We start from the raw sequence: 25,282 nt of genomic DNA on the forward strand, positions 1-25,282 counted from the left end.
GAAACGGGGCCCCAGACACCACAGCCAGTCCTGAACCCAACGGGACAGCAGGACAGCCAGACAGACGGCACGATGGCAATGAGCACGCGGATCCAGGCTGCGGGCCTCCTGTCCCTCCTCCTGGCCGGTCTGGCCAGTGGCTGGGTTCTTCCGCACCAGGTGAGAGCCCACAGGGCCTGGGTCCGGCTCGGCGGCCGAGACCACCGGAGAGCCAGGCCCTGGGAGGGGAGTGCTGAGGGCAGCCGCAGACCCCTTAGCACGGGACAGAGCTCAGGGCAGGGAAGGGGGGTACAGAGCCGGGGGCCTGAGTATCAGGGACTGGAGGCCCCGAACGAATTGCACCATGAGTGGTGTGTCTGCTCCGTGTTCAGTCCTAGTCTGGACAGTGGGGAGCACACAGGGAACAAGGTAGATGAGAGGAGTTCTGCTCTCACGGACCTTACATCCCAGTCAGGGAATTAGTCCGGGAACCATTAAAACAGAAATAAGATCATTGTGTTTTAGTAAATGCTCTTCATGAATAATGGAAAATGATGATGATACCCGAGTGACCATGAGGGGTGGGGGGAGGACTTCAGATGGGATCAGGAGTTTGGTGAGAAAATGAAATCTGACCTAGGACTGGGGAGGATAAGAGAAGGCGACAGCAAACAAAGGCCCGGGAGAGGGCAAGTGTGGCGAACGTCCCCAAGGATCAGGAGGTGTAGTGAGTGAAGGGGACCTTACTTGGAGAGGAGATTGAGGGGCGGCCGTGCCAAGTCTTGCGGGCAACTGTGGAAATACTGATTTTCCTCCACGTGCAAGGGGAGCCCCGCAGGCTTTTAATCCGACTGCTAAGGCATGGGGAACAGAATGGATGGGGCAAGATGCAGGGAGCTGTGTTCCAGGCGGGGGTGGCAGCAGGCCAGGGAGGGCGATGTCCCCAAGAAGAGTAGCTGTGGGGAGAGAAGGAGACAGATCTGGGATGTCTATGGGAAGAGCTGCGTGAGCGGAGGGGAGAAAAGGCCGGACCTCCGGGCGGCTCCCAGGACACCCACGGAGCCCCAGGACACCGACCCTTGGGGAGGAGCCGGTGTGTGGGGGCAAGTCTGAGAGCTCCCCTGGGCCCTGGCCTTCCTCACCACCCCTTCTGCTCCCGCAGACAGGACAGCTCGCAGCCCTGCAAGCCCAGGACGCAGCTGGAGCCGAGGCTGGCTTGATGGTGAGAGCACCGACTCCCTCCTGAGCCTCCCCCAGCCCTTGCCCGGCCCGAGCTCCGCTCACTCTCCCTTCCTCCCCACAGCCCACGCTCCCGAGGCTGAGGAGGCGAGACACCCACTTCCCCATCTGCCTGTTCTGCTGTGGCTGCTGTAATAAACCAATGTGTGGGCTATGCTGCAAGACCTAGAGCCTCCCGGCCTGGCCCCCGCCCCCGCCGGTCCTCCCCGCCCCTTGTATTTATTCCTGCCTTGCCCTCCAACCCGCCTAACCGGACGTGGAATAAAATGTTTCTGTCTGTTGTTTTCCATACTAGAGTGTCTGTTGCCCTTTCTTCCTGCCCGAGGCCCATGCCAGGGGCTTGTTCTGGCCCCTGTCTGCTACGGGTATGCGGGGTTGGTGGGTACCGGGGTTGGCACGGAGGTTTGGTGAAGGAAAATCTGTTTCCTGCTCTTCCCTTCCTCCTTCCCCGCTTCAGAAGACCTAGAACCTATGCTGCAACAGCAGGGGCTGGAAGTGAAACCGAGTTTCCTCTCCTTGAAGCCTTCTTAAAAGAACGGTAACTAATGCAGAGTCCTCACAAGGGTTCGCAAAGCAAGGTCCGGGGAACCCCTGATAGGGCTCCATCAGGCTCACTCGCCTCCCATCGGGGGCGCATGGGCTCACGGGCTCTGTGACGTCGGGTCAACCTCATCGCTCCGACGGGAACGGGTTGTGTGTGCTGGTGTGCCTTGGGCTTTCAAAATGTCCCGGTCTCAGTTTCTAAGACGTGGAGCAGCTAGAGATGGAACCCACGTAAACAAGTTTTCTGGGGAGTCCTCGATGATTTTGCAGAGTAGAAAGGGATCCTGCCACCAAAAAGAAGTCTGAGAACCACCGGCCTCGCAGGCAGGCACAGAGACCGAGTGAGGGGTGGTGGCTGGGTTTCAGAGAGCACCATAAGTGGTATCCTCTGAGCAAGGACACACTGCCCGTGAGACACGCGGGAGGAGACCGCTCACCTCCACAAGGAGTTAAGTTCCCTCCCATTCTTCTTGAAACCGTGTCCCTCTCGATGTATCCCATTTCCCCACTTTTTTTTTAATAAAGATTTTTATTTATTTATTTGACAGAGAGAGACAGCGAGAGAGGGAACACAGGCAGGGGGAGTGGGCAGAGGGAGAAACAGGCTTCCCACTGAGCAGGGAGCCCGACACGGGGCTCGATCCCAGGACCCTGGGATCATGACCTGAGCCGAAGGCAGACGCTTAACGACTGAGCCCCCTAGGCGCCCCCCATTTCCCCACTTTTGACAGATACAGAGAAGATGCACCATCTTCTTAGCCCATAAGAAAACGTCAGCACTAGCACGGTGATAAATGGCCTTGGCTATTTGGCCTCAATGTTGCATATGGATGGAGGCCTGGGTTAGATCATTAGGGGGACCCGGAGATGGCTTGTCATGCCCAAAGGCAGGCCAAACATGGCTAGAGCTTCTTTTCAAGAGAAGGCGGCCATGCTTATTTTGATGTGAGATTTCCTGGTTTTTAAGATATTGGCAACTGATTAAAGGGATTTTGTTTTTTAAATCAACACTCTGGTAGCCAAAGTGAATTCAGCTGGGAGCCAGATCAGTCCCGTACACCACCACCTTCTACCTTCTGTCTTGGAAGCCATGAGAGGCTCATCCTCTGGGAGAGGTTTCCCTGAATGGAGGCTGAAGGGTGGGGAGGAGAAGGCAGGTGGACAGCTTGGGCTCCCATGAGCTGTGGGACCTTGCCGTCATCCTCTCTCTGCTCTGCAACCCCACAGAGTGTAGCTGCTTATGAGTTATGAGCTGAACTGTGTGTCCCCCCACGCTCCCAAATTTAAATGTTGAGGTCTTAACTCCCAGAACCTCAGATTGTGACCTGATTTGGAAATAGGGTCTTCATAGAGATAGTCAAGTTAAAATGAGGTCAGTAGGTTGGACCCTAATCCAAGAGGGCTGGTGTCCTTATAAAAAGCGGGGATTTGGACACAGAAACCTGTATGCAGGGAGAAGGCCATGCGAACATGAAGACCGTCATCTAGAAGCCAAGAAGAGAAGCCTAGAACAGATCCTTCCCCCCTGCGCTCAAAAGGACCAACCCTGCCAACCCCTTGACGTCAGACTGTGGCCTCCAGCACCGTGAGACAATAAATTCTGTGTTTTAAGCCACCCAGTCTGTGATGCTCTATCACAGCAGCCCTATCACACCTGCCTGGCTTCGAAGGCTTGGCTGGATCCGAGCGGTGGCTCCCCGTTTGGACAGGCACAGGCCCTGCAGTGCCCTATCCTCCTGTGGCCTGGGGACCCGGGATTGCAGATTTCAGCGATGGTTGCCAGTGGCCTCTGTGGACACACTGGCCTGTGCGTCCTGCCCCCCAGGACAGCCTTCAGTTCACACCTAGAGAGGGGATGGACCCCCAAACTGTGCAGGCACATGACCCCAGGGGGGTTGGCGTTGAGGCTGAAGTCTGTGACACAGGAGCACCCCAGGATCTCAGCAGCATCCTCCAAAGCCCAGGCACCAGGGCCCTCTCTTCTCTAGGACCCAGGCGCTCAAGCCCCACCCCGCTCTCAATGGGCTTTTGTCCCTGTCTGGGAAAGGCACGGGCAGAGTCTGACATCATGAAGCCTGAGGTGGGGGTGGGACTCCCCCTCCCCCTCCATCAGCCTCCTCTGACTCCACACGCCTGGGTCTGAGGGATTTCCCTGCCCCTCACCCTCCCCACCCCGGCTGGGTTCTCCCTTGGGAGAAAGGACCCCCCCACCCCCACTCCCCGAAAACTGCTCTGGCCTAAAGGAGGATAGAAGATGCTCCAGTGTGACTGAGCAGCTCATGGTCAAACCATTACTACACTTGGTCACAGTACCATCAGCTCCCTCCACCGCCCCTCCCACACAAGCACCTTGCAAATGTCATGATCAATGGGCGGGGTTGGGCTGGGAGGAGGGTCACTGTGGAGTGTGGAATCTGCGCACAGTGGGTCCTCACCCAGCTCAAAGAGTAAGCATGGCGCTAGATAAGCCCCACTGTGCACCAGGCACTGTTCTAGGGGACAGAGGGCAAAGCGGACAGACAGTCAGAAACCCTGCCCTCTGGGAGCTCCCGTGCCGGTGGGGAAGGAGGCCCCCCCGGAGTGCAGTCGGCAAGCGCGCTGAGGGCCATGGAAGGACGGGGCAGCATTTGCATGGAGGGGCTTGGCGTGATGAGAAGGGCAGGGCAGGCTTCCAGAGGAAGTGGCATCCAGGCTGGAAGCCTATAGGATGTGCGGGCTGTGGCCCATGGCACTGGGTAACCAGTGCTGCGGGATGGGGTGGGGAGGCCCTTCCAGGAGGAAGGAACGAGGGCAAAGGTCTCCAGTCAGAAGGTGCCGCTGGGTATTTGAGGAACAATGTGTGCACCAACTCTGTGGTTATGAAGCTTAACTCTGTGCCAGGAGCCATTCTACAAACAGGATAGATTAGAAATCAGCGGGCAAAGCCCTTATCTTCCTGGAGATCATGTTCTCATGAGAGAAGACAATCAATGAATGCATAAGGTCATTTCTGACGGCAAGACGAGTCTGGAAAATAGACCAGGATGTGGGCACCAAACGTGACCCAGGGAAGTGATTCAAGAGAGGGTGGAGGTGATGCTGAAGCCAAGAGTGGGCAGGTCCCGTCTCCTGCTCACCCCCTCTGTGGCCTCTTGGGACCGAGGTTATACCTGTCCTGGCCACCAAGATTCCCTAGACACTGAGAACAACGCTTTCTGTTTCTCAGCCTGAGACTTCCAGAGACATTAGAAGACCCTCCCAGGGACCCAGAACCAGGGTGCACAGTGATGGAGGAGGGGGGAGCAAGTGAGGCTGCCTCCCCCCATCCCCTCCAGGAAGGAGCTAGTAGAACCCAGGCGTCAGGCTGCCCAGCTCCAGCAGTGGTGACAAGGGCCCCTTTGTGCCCCCCTCCCTCGGGGGCAGGGAGGAGCTGGGCCCTGGAGGCAGGCGGCCCCTGGCACCCGGGGGGAGGGGACGGGCTGGCAAGTGGGGGCCTGGACCCTGGGAGGCCAGGGGACTGCAAGCGGGGCCAGTGGAGCAGAGGGTGCCGAAGCAAGAGCATCCAAGTGAGTACTGCAGCCGAGAGGGGCCGGCGATGAGGCGGAGAGCCGAGGACCGGGGCTGAGAGGGGGCAGCAAAGGGTGCCCAGAAGCACGTGCAAGACAAGGTGCTCTGGGCCATGGATGGTCACCGGGAACTGCCCCTAGTTTAGGATGGGGCAGGGTGCTGCTCAGGACGGCTTGGGGAATGGGCTGGGACCGTGGCAGGGACAGTGACCGGGCTTAGGGAAGGAACCACGGAGAGGAAGAACGCAGGGCTCTTCTCAGCATCCCTGTGGTGGAAAGTCTGCAGTAACAGCTGCCCTGGGGCTCCTAAGTTTGGGCCAGACGGCGGGGTTGGGGGTGAGGGGGGCTGGATGAAGAGCAGAGGGATGGGCAGGTGATCAGCCACCTGCATCCTGCCATCTGTGAGGGGGTGGGGGCAGTGACTGTGTGTGAGACAGTGTCAGCCCCTGGGTGCATGACAGGTGTGTGTGTTCGCGTGCGTGTGCACGCACACACCTCCCCTGGGGGAGCCTTAATCTACATCAGTGCTCCTCAACCTTGTTTTCTTTTTTTTTTTTTTTAAGATTTTATTTATTTATTTGACAGAGAGATAGAGAGAGAGCACAAGTAGGCAGAGAGGCAGGCAGAGGGAGAGGGAGAAGCAGACTCTCCACTGAGCAGGGAGCCTGACGCGGGGCTTGATCCCAGGACCCTGGGATCATGACCTGAGCCGAAGGCAGCCGCTTAACCGACTGAGCCACCCAGGCGCCCCAACCTTGTTTTCATTATACCCCGCTAAGGAATAATTTTAGAGCTATTTTTCCTAATCCCATTCCCACCATGAAATTTTACGACCATAGACGTACAGTACATACGTTTATGTACTGTGGCCCTTTAGAGAGTCACAGCTCACCGTAACAGCTAAGACTTTCCTGGCCCCCACCCTAAGAACCCATCTCAGCCCCCATTACGAACAGGTGGTCTACCTGCTTGTGTCACAAGTCTGCCAGGGCCCTGTAACCGGCCCTCGCCTGTGTCCCGTACCTTCTTGTTGCAGTGTGTCCATCAGCCTGTGTCTGGGTGGGTCCGTTCTTGGCTGCCTCCCAGTGTGTGTACGCAGGTCCGTGTGCCTTTGTGCGCATGGCCTGCAGGCAGGTCCACGTGTGCGCCTGCATGCCCGTGTCCGCCCTGGGGTGTGGTGGGCGGGAGGCAGGGCAGTGCAGGGACGCTTCTGGGACCGTGTGTGTGTGTGTGTGTGTGTGTGTGTGTGTGTGTGTGTGTGTGTGTGGAGGGTATCCGCAGGTGCAGGGGGCTCGCTGCCCTGCCCAGCTGTGCACCTGCATCACTATTGTGTGAGCCTGTTCCTTCTGGTTGGGTCTAGATCTGTCACATTTCAGACCGGCATTTGCATGTGTCTGACTGCATTCGCCCGTGTCCGTGGGAAGAGGGCGGCCAAGGCCAGGGAAGGCAGCCACTTGAAACCCTGGCTTTGACCCTGAAGCGACCCACAGAGCAGCCGGGTGCCAGGGACTCACGAGCTCCCAACCCCGGGCTCCTTCCTGGCCCCGCTCCGGGCCCAGCCAGGAGCGCCCGACTCTTCTTTCATCCCACCTACCCCGAGAAGCCCCCCAGGCTGAGGCAGCCTCACCCTGAGGGAACAGGGCTCTTTTGTCCCGGGCCCTGGCCTCTGTTGAGGGTGGGGACAGCAGGGGCTGTCTGTGGGGTGGGAGAGGGCGGCAGGAATTCCCGCGGCATGTTGGGAATGCTGATGCTGTGAAACCCAGTCATTGATGGGCCGGGTCCCTGCCCGCCACCCCCAGGCCTCAGCCGTGGGACATCTGCTCCCTCACCCCACTCACCACACAGCCCGCCTCTCCCCCACCCCAATGCTCCGCTGCTCCCCTTTCCTCCCCAAAGTTCTTCGCCATCACGGCTCGGGGCGGGCAGGCTGTGACTGCAGCTTCCAGGCTGTGTGGGAGGGTCCCGAGCATCCCCGGGCAGCGGACACCACGTGGGCAGCCCTACAGCGGGCCACCGCTCAGAGCGGACACGGAGAGAGGGCGGCCGGCACTGCACCTGTCTGGCTCTCATTCCAGGTTGGCTGGCTGACAGCTTCAAGTGAGACCCGAAGGCATTCCCAACTCAGGGAGACTGAGGTGAGGGGCAGGGTTCCAACTTCTCTTTCCCCCTGGCTTCCCCTGCTTCTTGCGGCCGGTCCAGCCCTGGCTCTGTCCTTACTTTCTGGAAACGCCCAGGGGCACGATGGCGATGAAGATAATTATCAGCATGGCACTACAACGCAGAGACAGGGCAGTCTGGTGGTTAAGTCTGCAGACGCGGAGCTAGGCAGACTGGCCACCAGCTGTGTGCCCTTGGGCAAATTACTTAACCTCTCTGGACCGCAGCTATAACATGCGGGTTCTAACTGCCCCTACCTCAAAGAGACCAAATGAATTAATACAGCGGAGTCAAGCACTGGGGCCTGATGCATGGTCAATGCATTAGAAATGTTTGTAATTCCAAATAACGATACTGGCAGCAGCCAGCCTCTGAACAGGCCCCCTCCTGAAGCCTTACCAGAGGCACCCTTCACCTCTTCGCCCGGCCTTTAGTGCTCTCCTCTCCCCTCTCCAGCTGTCGCTCACTTGCTGGACAAAATGATATTCCTCACGACACTGCCTCTGTTTTGGATTATGATTTCAGGTAAGGGCTAGGGGTGAGGGGGGATCCTGGGGCCTTGGCCCCCGAGTGGGCTGGGGCTGTTTCTGTGGGTCCCTGCAGCCCCCAGGGGCATGGTGGAAGGTGATGGGAGTATGTGTGTGGGGGGGGGGGGGCGCGTGGTGATCGGGGAAGGACATGTCCCTCCCCCTCAGTGGTCCTGCTTGCCCACAGCCTCTCGAGGGGGTCACTGGGGTGCCTGGATGCCCTCCTCCATCTCTGCCTTCGAGGGCACGTGCGTCTCCATCCCCTGCCGCTTCGACTTCCCCGATGAGCTGCGGCCAGCCGTGGTGCATGGCGTCTGGTACTTCAACAGCCCCTACCCGAAAAACTATCCCCCGGTGGTCTTCAAGTCTCGAACCCAAGTCGTGCATGAGAGCTTTCAGGGCCGCAGCCGCCTCCTGGGGGACCTGGGCCTGCGTAACTGCACCCTCCTGCTCAGCAGCCTCAGCCCCGAGCTGGGCGGCAAGTACTACTTCCGCGGGGACCTAGGGGGCTACAACCAGTACACCTTCTCAGAGCACAGTGTCCTGGATATCATCAGTGAGTCCCCAGAGGGTGTGCGCATGCAGTGGGCGGGGGTTTGGGGGGGGGCACCAAGTCCTCCTCGGAGCCTTTCCAGGGAGGTCTGGGATGGCCGGGCCAGGGATTTCTCAGTCTGGCTGGGGGGTGCAAACTCCCATGCCCTCACGGACCAGGCAGATGACAGAAATAGGCAAAGCAGGGCCCCAAACAAGAGGAAAAATGAGGGCTCTTCCTCTTCTAGAAATAACTGGAAGGAAAGCAGTGGGGCCCAGGGGTTAGGGGTAAGGTCTCAGGATCCCTGAGTTAGCTGGGTGACTATGGGCATGTTACTTCATGTCTCTAGGCCTTGTTTTCCTCTTCTGTAAGATGGGAATAAGAATAGCACTTACAGTTCAAGAGTGAATCCTTGTGGAGTGTGCAGAGCAATGCCTGGTTCTGGGTAACCAGTGCTGGGGGAGAATGTGGAGATATTGCTCTCGGACAGTCTGAATTTTTAAGAGAAACCAGAACTGTGTGTTTTTCTGTGTAATCTCCTAATTCCTAAACATTGGCTGCTGATTCAGATTTTTAAAAACAAATCCTAAGTTTAGGCCGAATAACATGCAGTTCTGGGCCAGATTTGGCAATCAGAGTGGGGCATGCTGCCTAATTCCTGAGAGGCCCTATAGCACGGAGCCCCTAGATTCGCGTTCCCCATCAGCACAGAGTCCAAATGAGCCAGGTTACAGCCCCGATGCAGAAAGAGACCCCAATGGTACAGCTAGACATGTATCTCCAGGACATAACACACACACACACACACACACACACACACACACACACACACACACAAGTGGAAAATAAACCAAAGCAGACAGGGGAAAGAAGTTTCTTCAGGGTTACAGTGCAGTATCCAGAGCACAGATGATGAAGCCAGAGTGACAGAGTTTGAAGCTCAGTGTTACTGCACACTAGCTGTGGCCTCAGTTTCATCATCTAAAACATGAGCAAAATAACATTACCCACCTTCTGGCATGGCTGGAAGGACTGGCAAGGGAAACACTGTAAAGTACTCAGCCCATTATATTGTTATTTTCATTATTACACATCTGAGGTCGGATGGTGGAGGGCCTCTGGGTGAAGGATAACCAGGAGGAGAGAAGGTTGTAGGGAATTCTGTATGCAAGGACGGGGAGGGGACCAGGAGCCAAGAATGCCTCCTCAACCCTCCTGTTCCCCCCTCTCATCTAGACACCCCCAACATCGTGGTCCCCCCGGAGGTGGTGGTAGGCTCGGAAGTGGAGGTGAGCTGCATGGTGCCTGACAACTGCCCAGAGCTGCGCCCGGAGCTCAGCTGGCTGGGCCACGAAGGGCTGGGGGAGCCCGCGGTGCTGGGTCGGCTGCGCGAGGACGAGGGCACCTGGGTGCAGGTGTCACTGCTACACTTCGTGCCCACTAGGGAGGCCAACGGCCACCGGCTGGGCTGCCAGGCCTCCTTCCCCAACACCACCCTGCAGTTCGAGGGCTATGCCAGCCTGGACGTCAAGTGTGAGCCTGGGGGCGGGGCGAGGCGGGGGCGGGGTCAGGGCCGGGGGCGGGGTCTGCGGTCCCAGCCCGCTGACCCCCACCCCGTCCTTGTGTCGCGGGCCTCAGACCCCCCTGTGATCGTGGAGATGAACGCCTCGGTGGAAGCCATCGAGGGCTCGCACGTCAGCCTGCTCTGCGGGGCGGACAGCAACCCCCTGCCGCTGCTGACCTGGATGCGGGACGGCACGGTGCTCCGGGAGGCCGTGGCCGAGAGCCTGTTCTTGGATCTGGAAGAGGTGACCCCCGCGGAGGACGGCGTCTACGCCTGCCTGGCAGAGAACGCCTACGGCCAGGACAACCGCACCGTGGGGCTCAGCGTCATGTGTGAGTGGCGCCCGCGCCCCGCACCGGCCCCAGGCGGACAGAAGAGGGGAGACAGGCGGCGGAGCCAGGGGCTGGTGGAGCTGGGCGGGGGGCGGGGGCGGGCCCCCCAGGCCACAAACAAGGTGGAGGCCAAGGTGGAGCGGAGGGCTGCGGGTCAAGGCGTTCCTTCCTGCGTCCCACAAGTATCTGATGAACACCTACTGCGCACCACTCTCATCCCCCAGACGAGGTGCGAAGACAGATGGGTCCCTGCCCCCCAGGGGAGCCAGTGAAACTCCGTTTCCTTCAGACCAGCCTTGGCTGGTCTAGGAGTAGATCTGGGCCCTGGAAATCCGCATTTCCCAATGAGCCCCAGTGCAGCTGTAGGGGGAGGGACGAAGGGACCCCAGACCTCACCCAGCCCCTTGCACACTGTGTACATTCTGGAGTCCCCGGGGGAGGGGGGGGAACTACGGGCTGGTCAGATAAGGTTCTTTGTTAGGAACCAAGGAGAGGTCATTCATTCATTCACAAATATTTATTGAGGCAAAATGCCCAGGGCTGTGGATAATAATAATGAGAGCTGCGGCCAACATTTACTCAGCAGTTTCTGAGAGCTTTCCACAAATACGCTTACCCCGGACATCCCCACGGCTGGCCCCCACCCACCTCTTCTCTTCTCAGGGAAGCCTTCCCTCACCATCCTAGTTAAAACTCCAAATACCCTGATTTCCCATACCACGTTTCCTTTTCTACAAAGCCCTTATCCCCATCTTGCCAACTACATTTATTTACTAACACAGTGTCCACTCAGGTGGTTGGGAATCTTCGTCTTACTCTGTTCAGGCTAAAACAGCGCCTGTCCCATAGGTTCTCAGTGGCTCCTGTGCGGTTGGGACTATTATTAAGCTCATTTTCCAGATAAGAGAAATGAGGCCCCGAGGGGTTAGGACATGGGTCCACACCCAGCTGGTAAGGGGTACTGCTGGGATTCGAGCACAAGCGCTCTGACCGCAGAGCCCCTGTTCTTGTAAACAGGATAGCCAGACAGGGGTTACCTGAACCATCCTGAGCCAGTGTGCTGAGATTGGGGTATATGGGGTCACACTGGGGGTGGGAGTTGGCTGGCAGAAGAGGCACCCTTGGCTTCTGACCATTGGCGCCCCCTGTCCTGCCCCCCCCAGATGCACCCCGGAAGCCGATGGTGAACGGGACAATGGTGGCCGTGGAGGGGGAGACGGTCTCCATCTTGTGCTCCACACAGAGCAACCCGGATCCTATTCTCACCATCTTCAAGGAGAAGCAGATTCTGGCCACGGTCATCTACGAGAGCGAGCTGCAGCTTGAGCTGCCTGCCGTCACTCCGGAGGATGACGGAGAGTACTGGTGTGTGGCTGAGAACCAGTATGGCCAGAGGGCCACCACCTTCAACCTATCCGTGGAATGTGAGTACGCACCCCCCCACCCCCCCCCCGCTCCTCTCCCATTGTCCTGCTGAGAGCCAGCTGGACTTGATCTCCTTCCACATTCCCTGTCTCAGTGGATGGTTCAGTGGGGGCACCTGGGTTACTGGGAAGCATCCATGCATCCCAACCAAGGGTCAGCTTTGCACCAGTAGATGAGAATGCGCAAGGGAGGGAAGCTGAATCCACAGCAAGAAATTGGAAGTCCCACGTGAGAGTACTGTGTCCCCACATCCTGGGGTGTGCTTTTGACCAAGGAGATTTCTGGATCCTGTGGCCTCTGACCCCTTTGCATTCACCAATAACCACGACATCTAACCCTTGAGTTGCATTGCTATGTACCAGGCATTGCTGGAAGCTTTGTACGGGGATCCACTCAATTGATCCACATGACATTCCCAGGAGAGAGGTTCTATTACTGCCTCCAGTTTCCCGAGAAGCAAACTGAGGCCCAGAGAGGTTATGCCATTTACCCAAGGTCACACAGCTAGAGAACGGTTCAAATCCAGACAGTCTGGCTCCACTGTTCTGTACTGCCATGGTTGACCTCATCCTATGTTATTACATCAGAATATATTGATCAAGCAGTTGTTATGTGCCAAGGGCAGGGTGACTCTGGGGGACGTGGGGGAGAGGACCAAGAGGACACCAAGCTTATTAACAGATGCAGTATAGCCAGATCAACGGGATGGATGCACATAGAAAGCCTGGAGGTCTTGGAAATGAAGCTCAACCTTCCACTGGCAATCAGCACCTGTCCCGACCTCCCCACTGGATGACACCGCCAACACCCCCACCCCCATCTCGACCCCAGCCCGTGAGTGGGGCTGTAGCTCCCAGCTCCTGGTTTCCATTCCCTCTCCTGCAGCAACTCCCTCTGGAATGTCACCTCCATGTTGCCATCTCCTCTGCCTCCTCTTCAGCTCCTGCCCGGCGTCTGGCACTAGTCTCCATACTTTACCACTCCCCGCCTCCATTAATCCACCTACAGTGGTCCCCAGACGGTATTGAGCACCACGCCTACTCAGTACTTTGGATGTGGTAATAATCACTACGTGGTAGATACAGACTGTTTCTGGAGTGCCACCTTGCAAGGCAAAGGGGTGGCCACGCACTGCTGTGCTAACCTTTCGCCTTGGGGCACATTCCCTCCCAGCCTCTGCTTGCTCGCAGTACCCACGGTGATCATGAGTTGTGGGGTGTTCTGCTTTCTCCATCCTCGCCCTCCTGGGCCCAGCTTCCTCCTTCTGCTACACCCCTTTTCCCTGTCACACCCCAAGCCAGTGGCCTTTTAAGTCGGAGGGTTAGAGAGTCCCCCGAGAATTGGATGGAGGCCCCCGAGCACGAACACCGCAGCGTCTCACGTCCATGGGCAGTCACAGGCTCTCCTGTGCATCAAACGGTCGTTCATGGTCTGCTCTGGGCAGGACCCCGAGCTCTGCAGGTGTTCTTCTGCGGAGCCCGTGTGGTCATCCTGTGAGGCAGATATGCATTATCATCATCCCGGCCTCAGGCTGCTGGGCATGGCATCCCTCAGGCTCCTCTCTGTCCCTGAAGTCTGTGTCCCCTCGCCGACAATGGCAGGTGCCCCTAGTGTGGGGCTTCCTTCTTACTCGCTGAACCATCGCTGAACCAGGGCCCAGCTTGGTGAGGGACATGCAGCAAGGTACTCCCCTCTACTGAGTGCTCGTGCGCAGGGGACTAGTCTGAGCCCTTGGCGCATCCTGACCTATTTTGGTCTCGCCACAACATGATTGTGAGGGACTGTTCTTCACCCCAGTTTAAGAGAAGGAAACTGAAGTGAGGTGGTGTCCAGCACCAGACAGAGCTGAACTGCCCCAGGTCAGAATCCCCACTCTGTCTTCCATCTTGTTGCATGATCCCAGACAAGTGACTTCACTTTTGCTGAGCCTCTCCACTGACAAATGGGTTTATGATAACCGTAGCTTACCCCAGAGAAGGTTGTGAAGAGTCTGGACGTTATGCTGAGCGCCCACAGCACCTGAGCCATCCTCTGTGCTCCGTAAATAATTTCCCACTAATCTCTCCCTTGGACTCCAGGCTCGGTGCCCGTCCTAAGTGCCTGCAGCCAAGGCTTTGCTCACGTGCTCCCCCTGCTGGAATGGTTTCATTTTTCTTATCCTGAATCCTTGGGAGGAATGTTAAGCCTTTGTATCACACTTGTGAGCCTGGCTTCAGAGTTCCCATAGGCCCTTGCGAAAAAGGACCAATACTCCTGTTTGCACAGATGAAAACTCCACCTTGGAGGCCTAGGGAAGCCTAATGGCCTGATCGGGGCCAGTAAATGGCAGAGCTGGGCTTCAAGCCAAAGCTGTCCCACCCCAAACTCCCCATTCTTTGTGGGACTGGGGGTCTGTAAAGGGTCAGTTCCCCAGGTCTCCCAGGCCACCTGCGAAGCTGCGGAGATACTAAGCACATGCAGGCAGGGTGGCGGCAAGGGATCGAGGGCGGACACTCTCACCAGAGCAGTAGGGGTGCAGTCTTGAATGAAAGGGTTTCTAAAAAAATGTTAATAGCTGTTGGTTCAGGCTTGTCATTATTCACTTACTCTGTGGGGTGTTAATTCACTAACACTACAACAAGCCTAGTGCATGTTTGCCTGAACAGATTTCGGGCTATATATTTTTGATTTACTAAATTTAGACGCAAGTACAAATTGAGGTTCCAGTTGGAACCATCTCGAGGTCGAATCCGGCCACGTGACTCCCTGGCCCGTCACTGTTACCTGCATATTCTTTTTTTTTTTTTGCCGGAAATTGAAAGTAAGTGGGGGTAGATGGCCCGAGGGTCCTTTGGCCATGTGTAAGTAGGGTTCTGGTCAGAACTGAGAACCAGGGCTCAGTCTAGAGAGAGCAGACTCTGGTGCTGGATTCTTCAGGAGGGAAAGAGAATATACTTTTAAAAACAACATTCGATGTTCTATTATATCATATTTTAGAAAATGAAAGAAACAAACAAAAAAAAAAACCCACAAAAACCAGGCCAGTACCATTTTTGTAATATAAATGGCAGCAAAGGAAAGCTCAACACAATGATCTTGGGTGGAGGGCGGGGGTTGGTGCCAGTGGCAGTGGAGGATCCCATGAAGAGGGGACAGTCAGGGTGCAAGGGGGCTCGAAGGAGTCAGCAGGGGCATGTGCAGGTGGCCAGGGAGGGGAGCCGGCAGGACTCAATAGCCCACATCAGTCTTCGCAGAGATCTGCTATGTGAAAGGCGCGTTCTAAGCGTGGGGACAGAGTGGAGGCAGAGCGAGAGCCTGCCTTGACGGAGGCAAGAGCCCAGCTGTATGGGTGTCTCACATGGGTAGGATAGTGCTGGGGAGCAAAACCCAAGCGAGACAGGGAGCAAATGGTTGGTGAAGCGACGTGCAATTTCCGTGAGTAGTCAGAGAAAGAGATGTCATCTGAGTAGAGCCAGAGATGTGCAAAGGGGGAAATGCAGCTCGTCTCTGAGACAGCTACCACCCGCTCCGCCAAGGAGTCCCCTGAGGCTCAGCCTCCAGTTGGCGCCAGTCCCCTGAGTCCTGGTCCTTCTTGCCCCTGCAGTTGCCCCCTTGATCCTCCTGGAGTCCCACTGCGCAGCAGCCCGGGACACAGTGCAGTGTCTGTGCGTGGTGAAATCCAACCCGGAGCCGTCCGTGGCCTTCGAGCTGCCCTCACGCAACGTGACCGTGAACGAGACGGAGCGGGAGTTCGTGTACTCGGAGCGCAGCGGCCTCCTGCTCACCAGCATCCTCACGCTGCGGGGCCAGGCCCAGGCCCCGCCCCGGGTCATCTGCACGGCCCACAACCTCTACGGCACCAAGAGCCTGGAGCTGCCCTTCCAGGGAGCCCGTGAGTGCTGTGATCGGGGGCTGGGAGCCACGGGGGTGGAGGGGGCTTCTCTTGAATCCAGGCTTCCCTCCCTGAGGCTGAGCATCAGCCACCAAGCATGGGTCAGGCGACGCAGGTGGATCAAGCAGTAAAGATGCCCTTTCCAGTTGGTAAGGAGAGGCTGCCCTGGGTTGCCTGCGCTTTAATGTTTGCCTGGACCCTCTGGCCACTAAGCCCTCCAGGCCAGTCAGGCAGTGCAAGGCCATGCCAGCTATGGAAATGTTTTCACCATTACCTCTGCCCCAGCCCATCTCCCAAGACCCCGGGGTGTCCTCACTACCACCAGCATTCCTGAGGGTGCCTGGGTCTTCTGTCCTCAGACCGCCTGATGTGGGCCAAGATCGGCCCCGTGGGAGCCGTGGTAGCCTTTGCCATCCTAATTGCCATCGTCTGCTACATTACCCAGACACGCAGAAAGTGAGTGGCCTGTCAGGGCTCATCTGGGGAGGCAGGGAGTCTCCCGGGGCTGGGGAGGCAGGGAGGTCAGTTAGAGGCAGCAGGTGGGCGAGGGAGGGCAGCCCTGCATGTGTGTGGGAGGGCGATTCTGCTCTGTGGATGTTTGGCTGCACAGAGGAGGCTCCTGCTAACATGCAGGGTGGGCCAGTGCCCAGGCGCTGCACTTTCCCCTGTTGGCAACCTTGTCTCCACGTTCTGTGGCCATAGCCTCCTGGCCTCTAGGAACCCTCCTGCGGTGCAGTGCGGGAAAGCCAGCTGCCCCTGGCTCGTAGCCACAGGGTCGGTCACAGTCGGTTCCAGGGCCCGGGTGATTACACACATCGTCCCCGGCAACAAACACACTCCCCAGCCCCAAACCACACCCACCTACCACACCTTTGCTGTTTTTCCTCCTTGTGGCACACACACATCAGCTGCCCTGAAAACGAATTCATCTTTCTGCTCCACATCCTGGTAGCAAGAGGGGCTGACAGAGCCAGAGCACATGGAAAGAACCCCAGGAAGTCAGGCTGGGTTCCCCAAAAGTGGCAGAGACCAGAGGCTAGATGGAGGGATGGGCAGTGGGGGACAGGAAGAGGCTGGTCATTCTGAAGAGGCCATCTACCCCGTCTTAGAGAGATGGGTGGGAACAGCCCTGGGGTCCCTTGAGCCAAACTCCTAAGGTAGATGGGGTGCAGAAAGGGAGCGGAGAGGGAGGCCTGGGACTCCTGCTGGGGCTGACACGTCCTGCTCTGCAGAAAGAACGTGACAGAGAGCCCCAGCTTCTCGGCGGGGGACAACCCCCCGGTCCTGTTCAGCAGCGACTTCCGCATCTCTGGGGCGCCAGAGAAGTACGAGGTGAGGGCCAGAGGCCTGTGGTTCCAGACTAGCTGGAGAAACTGGGTGCCAAGGACACGGAGGGCCTGGGAGGGCCTGGGAGGGCCTGGGAGGCCAAGGGGCAGACGGGAGGCTGGCCCCTTCAGAAGGGAAAGGGAGGAGGCGTGGAGGGTGGCTGCACCTGGGCTGGGAGCGGGGCTCAGGCTGAGGCTGCAAAGGGGGCTGAGGGACTCAGTGGAGGGCAGCCCCCATCCTCTCCACCCGGGTCTATGACTGCATTTCCTTCTCCAATAGTCCAGAGAGGTCTCTACCCTGGAATGAGCGCCCCAGGAGGTAGGTTCCAGGGGCCTCAGTGTGCCCACCTCTGGGCCCTTGTCGGGCCTCGGGGTTGGCGTGCATGTGTGTGCGTTCTCGTCAGGCATCCAGGATGTTCCCTGGTTAAGTCTGACTCTGCCCAGCCCTCCTGGCCTTGTCTATTCTGTCCTGTTGCTGCTCCCTTCTATCTGTGGCCACTGTCCTGTGTCTGTGTCCAAAGGCCCCCTGTAGGGCTGGGGGCGGGGTGGAACACAGGACAGGGAAGCCAAAGTCACCCCTGAAGGATCTCCCAGATTGAGGAGGGGAGCCACCCCAGACCCAAACATAGGGGAAGGCCGTCCAGAGCCAGGCACTTACACACATTTGGAAAGGCAGGATCCCGACCAGGTGGCCTTAATCGGCGAAGATGCTATGGGTTGAATCGTGTGCCCCCCCAAATTCCTATGTTGAAGAGGGCTTCCTGGATTTGTAGATGACTCTCAGGCTTAGCAAAGAAGAGGCTATTGTGCATGGGGCACCAGCAAGGACAAAGGCCCCCGGCTGCGCCAGCGTGCCTTGAGAAAGGAGGTCTACACGGACAGGGCTTTGGGACTCAACTCTGGAGCTGTGGGGGTGCAAGTAACTGCAGCCTTTGCCCCTGAAAAAGGTGGCACAAGACCCTTCTAATGGGCTGGTTCTGTTCATAGAGTGAGAGGCGACTGGGATCTGAGAGGAGGCTGCTGGGCCTTCGGGGGGAACCCCCAGAGCTGGACCTGAGCTATTCTCACTCGGACCTGGGAAAACGACCCACCAAGGACAGCTACACCCTGACAGAGGAGCTGGCCGAGTATGCTGAAATCCGTGTCAAGTGAGGGAGCTGGGGGCAGCCTGTGTGGCCACCCCTCCCTCAGGACCCTCACTGGCCCCTACTGGCTATGGGCTCTCTTGCTCCTCAGAGTGGTGGGGCTGGGGCAGGAAAGGGAGGGGGCAGGTGACAGTGAGGTCCTGGGGGCCTGGCCTCCCCTCCTTCCCAGCTGCCCCCCGCCCTACCAGCACCCACCCTGCACTGTGGCTCCTCTCTAACCTCCTTTAACCTCATCTGTCCGGAGGGGAGCTCCGTCTGTCCATCCATGTTATTTATTGCTACCCCCTGCCTGGTCTCCACACCCGGCCCCAGGACCTATACAGAGGGACTGAAATAAAGGCCATGAAGCCGTGCACCTGTCTAGATCCTGATGATTTCTGATCCATCCTAGGGGAGCCTGCCACCCCTCTCCTTGCCCTCTGCAAGGTCCTGTGTGGGGACAAGGGCCCAAGAATTCTAGCCCTGAGCCCAAGGCCACCGCCCTGAAGCTGCCCCCACTCTGAGCTGGCAGCTGTGGGCTGGGTCTGGCCCCTTCACTCACTCACATCCCCTCCTGTCCCCTGCAGGTCGGGGTGTTTCATGGGCCTGTGTTGGTTTGACCACCATCTCTCACATTCATGCCATACTCCGCAGCTCCAGCCTTTCCAGCTTTACTTTTTTGGTTCAAGAAACATTAAGTAGGCACCAGCTGTGTATGGAGCCCCTTCAGGAAGTTCAGGCCATCCTGGGAAGGGACGGGACAATGCTGTGAAGATTAACACTGGGGCTCAGAGAAGCTAGGTCATTTTCCTAGGATCCCAGAGCTAGGAAACAGAGTGGCCAGGCCCTGGACTCAGTTCTTTTTTTCCATAACTCCTGTTGGCAATTTGAAGAGGGCCAGACTCTCCGGTACAAATGGTATTAATAACTAAGAGTTGCTGAGCACTTGCTATGTGCCCCATGGTTCTACCTCCCTAACTATTTTGGGTGACATCCCACCCCCCCAACCGGGGAGGCAGTGGAACCAGGCAGTGGAACCAGGCACTCACAGGGGGCACCTAATTAATCTCCACTTACCTTCCCTAACTAGTATGACAATGGCTCTCAAAGTGGGGTCCCGCACCAGCAGCACTGCATCACCTGGGAACTTGTTAGAAAGGCACATTCTCGGGGCGCCCGGGCGACTCAAGCATCTGCCTTTGGCTCAGGTCATGATCTCGGGGTCCTGGAATCGAGCCCCACACCAGGCTCCCTGCTCAGTGGGGAGTCTGCTTCTCCCTCTTCCTCTACCCTCCACCTCGCTCGTGTGTGCTCTTTCTCAAATAAATAAATAAAATCTTAAAAAAGAAAAGAAAGGAAAAGGAAAGAAAAGGAAAAGAAAAAAGAAAAAAGATAAGATTCTCAAGTCCCCACGCCAGACTGCGGGAACCAGAAACGCTGGGGTGGGGCCCCTCCAGGTGATTCTGATGCATTGACATTTGCAAACCCAGAGGAGCTGAGGCACAGAGGTTAAATCACTTCCTTGAGGTCCCCCAGCTGGTAACTGCACAGCCCCAACTTAAGCCCAGAGCCCACAGCTCTCACCACTGTGCGCTCCGCCATCTTGGTGAGAAGCACCAGGAGCTCATGGGCCCGAGGGTGCTGAGGGAACCCTAAGAGTAGAGCTGCCGTGTGGTTACAGCTCCTGAACAGAGTTGGTTTTTGAAGAAGGCAGAGGATACTACAGAGGCCACAGTCAAGACTGAGAGGCAGGACTAACCAAACCACGTTGGGAGGGAAGGCGATGAGGCTGCCTCAGCTGGACTGGGAAGTCCCCTTGCAGGAGCAAGGCAGAGCTGAGGCTGGTAGTGGGGCTAGGAGCGGCGGGGAGGGGACAGACCCCGAGGCCTGCCCGAGCCCTTTCCTCGCGGGGCTCTCTCAGTCTTGTAGAGAGGAGGACATTGAATCAATGGCTTCATGCATAATGCCCAACTGCAACCTGTGATACCTGCTCCCGAGACCAGTGCAAGGGGGGCTTCTAGAGCGCAGAATGGAGGTGTGTCTTGGGGTCTCAGGGGTCAGGGGAGGCATCCCACTGACAGGAAAGTCCCACGGGGACACCGTGTATGAAGGCCCCAAGTGGGAACATATTTGGCAAAATTCCAGGAGCTGAAAACAAGGCCGGAGAGTGGTCGGGGATGGGGCAGAGACTAGTAGGGGCTTCACAGCAGCTCCGGGAGCCATCTCCACTGGATCCCTGGCACACGCACAGGGACCCCGCCCTGACACACCTGTCCTCTGACAACAGACCCTGGCTCCAGCACGTCTGGCCTGGGAGGAATGCCCCTAAGGACTTCGCCCTGAGGAGCACAGCAGTGTCAATAATGAGGGACTGAAGTAACCCTGTGCTGCCCAAAGCACTACCCGAGCACCATGCTGATGAGCCAGCTGATCCCAGGAGGAAGGGACAGCAACTTTTATGCTAATACGTATGTTTCATTTAGCACGTATCAGAAAAAAAGGGCACCAGCATACCAAACTGGTGATTTTTTTTTTTAAATAAAAGCTTAGGAGGAGGCTAAGCTTAAAAAAAAAAAATCTATCAAGTGAATTATTTTAAAGAGATGTATGAAATAAAGGTTCACAGACAGGACAGAAGTCCTGAAAGTCATAGGCAAAACTCTGAAGTTCAGGAAAAATGAAGTGATCTGATGCAAAGACCCATCTCATAGGAGGGACTAGCATTCAGTTGATGACACACAAGGAGGACCAAAATTCAGGATGTCACACTCCACCCCTCTCCTGGGAGAGAATTTATCTGTTCCATCAACACACATTTACTGAGCACCTCCTACGTGCCAGTTCTATGCTGGGCTCTAGGGATACCGCAGTGACCAAGAAGAAACACTCTCTGACCTCATGGAGCTGACATCCTGTGGAACGGACAGATGATAATCAGATAAACAAGTGTTGGTCAGATAGCGTGCTAAGAAGGAAATTAAGCAGGATAGGACAGAATGTGCTGGGCCAGAATGTGCTGTTTTAGAAAGAGTAGAGAGCATTTGAGTAGAGAGCAGAAGGAAGCAAGGGAGGGAATTCTGTCCATTTCTGAGAAATGTAGATGCAGGGAAAAGCCAAGATCAGGTGCAAAGGCCCATGGTGGGAATGCACTTGTTATGCTCAGGAACAAGAAAGAAACCAGCATGCCTGGAGGGGGCTGGTGAACCAGAGCAGTTGCCCAAGGGCGCCTGATCACAGAAGGCCTTATAGGCCATGGTTAGGGCTCAGGCTTTTACTCAGAGTGAACTGGGTTGTCGTTGGAGGATGAGACACAGAGGAATGTTTCGGAGGGGCTGAGGTTTCTAAGACCCTGCTGACACCTGCGGGGACAATGAGCACAGCTGCTCAGCAGATGCAGGCAAAGGGCTCAGGAGGCCAAGAGAGAGGAAGTGGAGATGAGGAGAGCGGACAGGTCAGGACCTCTTTCGTAAGAGGAATTGATGGAGCTTGCTAAAGCAGGAGGGGAGGGAAAGAGAGGAATCCAAGATAGCCACTTCCTCAGCTGTTGAAGATGGTGGAAGGAACAAGTTCGTGAAGAACACGAGTGTGCTCTACTCGGGCCCCGTCAACAGGAACAGGCTGCTGGCACCCCTCCCTTGGGAAATGACAAGCTGAGGAAGAGTCAGAACCCATGGCATGGTGGCTCAGAGAGACGGGGACAGATGCAGGAGATGACGTCTGGCTGGGCTCGCGTAGAGCGGAGCAGGTCTTGTGTTGGCAGGGACAGGCCACCCCGTGTAGGAAGGAGGACGCCCAGGCACCAGGCCAGGGTCATGACAACATGGATCTCCTTTCCCTCTTCTCCCCCCAACCTCCCAGGTCCCCCCTGGCTGAGACAAGTCATCCCTGGTGGCGCCCAATCCTGTCCTGAGGACAGTGCGTGCAGTAGGCAGCTCTGATATCCTCATCGATGAAAGGGCTCCAGGCCAGGGCGGGCTACTCCCAAGCCTCCTCCCCTGGGCCAGGACTGGGGACGCATAGCACCGCTCAGGAGTAGCCAAGCCTCTCTCTTCCCCACCCTCCTGGCTTCTAACTCCAGCCTGCTCTCTGTACAGGAGGAGACAACCTCAGCCTCACGGGCCTCACGGGCCTCACGGGCTTTACGGGCTTCACGGGCCTCACGGGCCTCACGGGCCTCACGGGCAGGGCAGCAGCCAAACAGAAGACACTCCCCACCCCCATCCCAGAGTCTGGTCTGCCCAGAATATCTTCCCTGGATAATGGGAGGGAAACAATAGGGTCTCTCTGTCAAGCCCAGGCTAGAGCTGAGCAGCCAGAGGTGTGTGACTCAACGTCACCAAGGAGTGTTGGTCAAGCAGAGCAAGTGACAGTGTCCATAATACTAACAGCTCATTGTGACAGAGCACTCATTCTATGACAGCCACTGTGCGAAGTGCTTGCTGTGCTCATGATTTCTCATGCCACACCCACCAGGTCAGTCCTGCCAATATCCGATCCCATCATCTCCCTTAGAAGGGAAACTGAGGGATGTCACCACTGACAATTGGCAGGGCTGGGATTTGAATCCAGTTCTGTTTATCACATGCTTGTCATAAGCTGTGCCCGCAGCTGAGCGCGTCACATGTGTAGCTGCACTAACCCTGTGAGGAAGGCGCTATTACTCTTCTCATTTTATAGTCCTGGGGAGGAGGCTCGGAGGGGTCACATGACTCACAGGGGGCACCTAGTTGCCTGGTTCCACTGCCTCCCCGGTTGGGGGGGTGGGATGTCACCCAAAATAGTGGTCACCCGCCACAGAAGAGGAGGCGTACCACCCAATGTCAATTAGAGGAAGAATTGTCAATTACAGGCGCCAGTGGAAGAATCATCAACAGGAAGGAATCATCGATGGCAGAAAGTATTTAGAACACCTGGTCACCCAAAATGGAGACCATCTACCTCTTTGGAGGAAAAGATGGAAGGACGAGTAAAGGCACCAAAGTCACAGAGTCCTGCTTCCACCCTGGCCTCCTCCATAAGCCCTTGGCCTCCAGAAGTCGAGGCACGTCCATGAGCCTATTGCCCAGTTTCCTCTTGTTAGAAGACTGTAAGCAATGCCTGGAGTTATGCCAGCAGAGGCCTCAGGCACTCCTAGGTGATGATCAGGGATTTAAGTCCCCAGTGGGTCTCTTGTCAGAGACCTTTGGGACCCTGTCCCCCAGCTAGAGTCCCCATTGGGATTGCTGGGGATTTTAACTTTTGATTTTGAAATATAGAATCACAGGAAGCTGCAAAAATAGAACTTTTTATTTTGAAATAATTATAGATTCACAGGAAGTTGCACAGATAGAATAGAGTGTCTAGTGTGCCCATATCCTACGCAAAGTTGGTACAGTATCAAAACCAGGAGTGTGGCATTAGTACAGTGTGTGTACAGTTCCAAGTCCTTTGATCATATGTCTAGATGTATGTGGCTATCACTACCAGCAAGATCCAGAATTAGTCCCTTACCACAAGGCTCTCCCTTATAGTCAAGCCCATTTCCCTTTGCCCCTGGCAACCAGCAATCTGTTTTCCATCTCTATCATTTTGTCATTTCAGGAATGTTACATAAAAGGAATCATATGTAACATGACCATTTGAGGTTGACTTTTTTTTTCTTACTCAGTATAATGCCCTTCAGAATCATTATCAATATTGTGCCCTGTTCTTGCTACTCCATGGTATGGATGGATCACAATTTAACTGTTCACCTACTAAGGGACATGCTGGTTGCTGCCAGTTTTTGGCTATTACAAATAAAGCTGCTGTGAACAATTGTGTAAAGGTTTGTGTGTGGACATAAGTTTTCATTTTGGGGGGATAAATGCCTAGGAATGCAATTGATGAGTCATATGGTAGGTGTATTTTTTTGTTTTGTTTTTTAAGAAACTCACAAACGATGTTCCCGAGTGGCTGTACCATTTTATATTCTTACCAGCAATGTATGAATGATCCAGTTTCACTGTATCTGTCACCGACATGTGGTATTGTCATTAGTTTTTATTTTGGCTGTTCTAATAGTTATGTAGTGATATCTTATCATGGTCTTGGTTTGCATTTCACTGATGGCCAGTGATGTTGAACATCTCTTTAGGTACTTATTAGCCATCCGTGTATCCCCTTCAGTGAAATGTCTCTTCATGACTTTTGCCCATTTTCTAATTGCCCATACAATGCACTTACTTAAAGTGTACACTTCAGTGGTTTTATGTTCACAGTGGTTTATATTCACAGAGTTGTGCAACCATCACCACAATCATTTTAAAATGTTTTATTTTAAATAAACTCCATGCCACACCTGGGGCTCAAACTCATGACCTGGAGATCAAGTTTCATGTTCTACTGACTGAGCGAGCCAGGCACTCTCAACCACAATCAATTTTAGAACATTTCATCACCCTCAAAGTAAACCCATGCCCATTAGCAGTCAGCTCCCATTTCCTCTCAGCACCCCCACCCAGCTCTAGGCAACCATTAAATCTACTTTGCATCTCTATAGATTTTCTTTTTCTAGACATTTCATATAAATGGAATCATACAATATGTGGTCTTTTGTGATCATCCTTTTTAACTTAATGTTTCTATGTTCAGCTGTGTGGTAGCATCTATCAGTACTTTATTTCTTTTTATTGCCAAATATTTTATTGTATGGATATACCGTATTTTCTTTATCCATTCATCACTTGAAGGACACCTGGGCTGTTCCTACCTTTTGGCTTTTATGAATAATGTTATTATGCACATTTGTGTTCAAATTTCTGGGTGGTTATGTTTTTCCCTTAGGTATATACCTAGGAGTGGAAGTGCAGAGTTATATGGTAATTCTACATTTAACCTTCTGAGGAACTGTTTTGAGATTGTTTTCCAAAGTGGGTGGAGAATTTTACATTCCTACCAGCAATATATAAAAGATTCAGTTACTGCACATCCTTTCCAGCATTTGATATTGCCACTGTTTTTAATTTTAGCTGTCTAACAATAATAGGTGTGGTGGTAGTATTACCTCTTTGTGATCTTAATTTGCATTTCTCTAAAGGCTAGTGATTGTTGAACATCTTTTTATTATTTTATTTATTTTTTATTATTAGTTTCAGGGGT

At 55.4% G+C, this 25,282-nt stretch overlaps 2 protein-coding genes across 4 annotated transcripts; both read left to right on the top strand.

Annotated features, from left to right (window-relative positions):
- On the top strand, nucleotides 1-1,509 carry HAMP (hepcidin antimicrobial peptide). Its single transcript, XM_036108570.2, has 3 exons — nucleotides 1-159; nucleotides 1,142-1,201; nucleotides 1,283-1,509. The coding sequence occupies exons 1-3, from the start codon at nucleotides 73-75 to the stop codon at nucleotides 1,385-1,387; spliced, it is 252 nt and encodes an 83-aa protein (XP_035964463.1). The 5' UTR covers nucleotides 1-72; the 3' UTR covers nucleotides 1,388-1,509.
- A 3,705-nt stretch (nucleotides 1,510-5,214) lies between these two features.
- MAG (myelin associated glycoprotein) lies at nucleotides 5,215-18,537 on the top strand. Of its 3 annotated transcripts, XM_036108551.2 has the most exons (12): nucleotides 5,215-5,306; nucleotides 7,382-7,441; nucleotides 7,920-7,988; nucleotides 8,178-8,546; nucleotides 9,759-10,055; nucleotides 10,161-10,418; nucleotides 11,582-11,842; nucleotides 15,427-15,714; nucleotides 16,074-16,170; nucleotides 16,947-17,046; nucleotides 17,320-17,358; nucleotides 18,027-18,165. In XM_036108551.2, the coding sequence occupies exons 3-11, from the start codon at nucleotides 7,943-7,945 to the stop codon at nucleotides 17,344-17,346; spliced, it is 1,743 nt and encodes a 580-aa protein (XP_035964444.1). In that variant the 5' UTR covers nucleotides 5,215-5,306; nucleotides 7,382-7,441; nucleotides 7,920-7,942; the 3' UTR covers nucleotides 17,347-17,358; nucleotides 18,027-18,165. The 3 variants fall into 3 exon arrangements, with proteins under 3 accessions (XP_035964444.1, XP_035964442.1, XP_035964443.1); XM_036108549.2 differs by lacking the exon at nucleotides 17,320-17,358 and having other exon boundaries at nucleotides 18,027-18,537; XM_036108550.2 differs by lacking the exons at nucleotides 5,215-5,306; nucleotides 17,320-17,358 and adding an exon at nucleotides 5,311-5,407 and having other exon boundaries at nucleotides 18,027-18,537.
- The last annotated feature ends 6,745 nt before the right edge of the window (nucleotides 18,538-25,282 follow it).

The sequence above is a fragment of the Halichoerus grypus genome, chromosome 15, assembly GCF_964656455.1.
Source record: "Halichoerus grypus chromosome 15, mHalGry1.hap1.1, whole genome shotgun sequence".
Classification (NCBI taxonomy): domain Eukaryota; kingdom Metazoa; phylum Chordata; class Mammalia; order Carnivora; family Phocidae; genus Halichoerus; species Halichoerus grypus.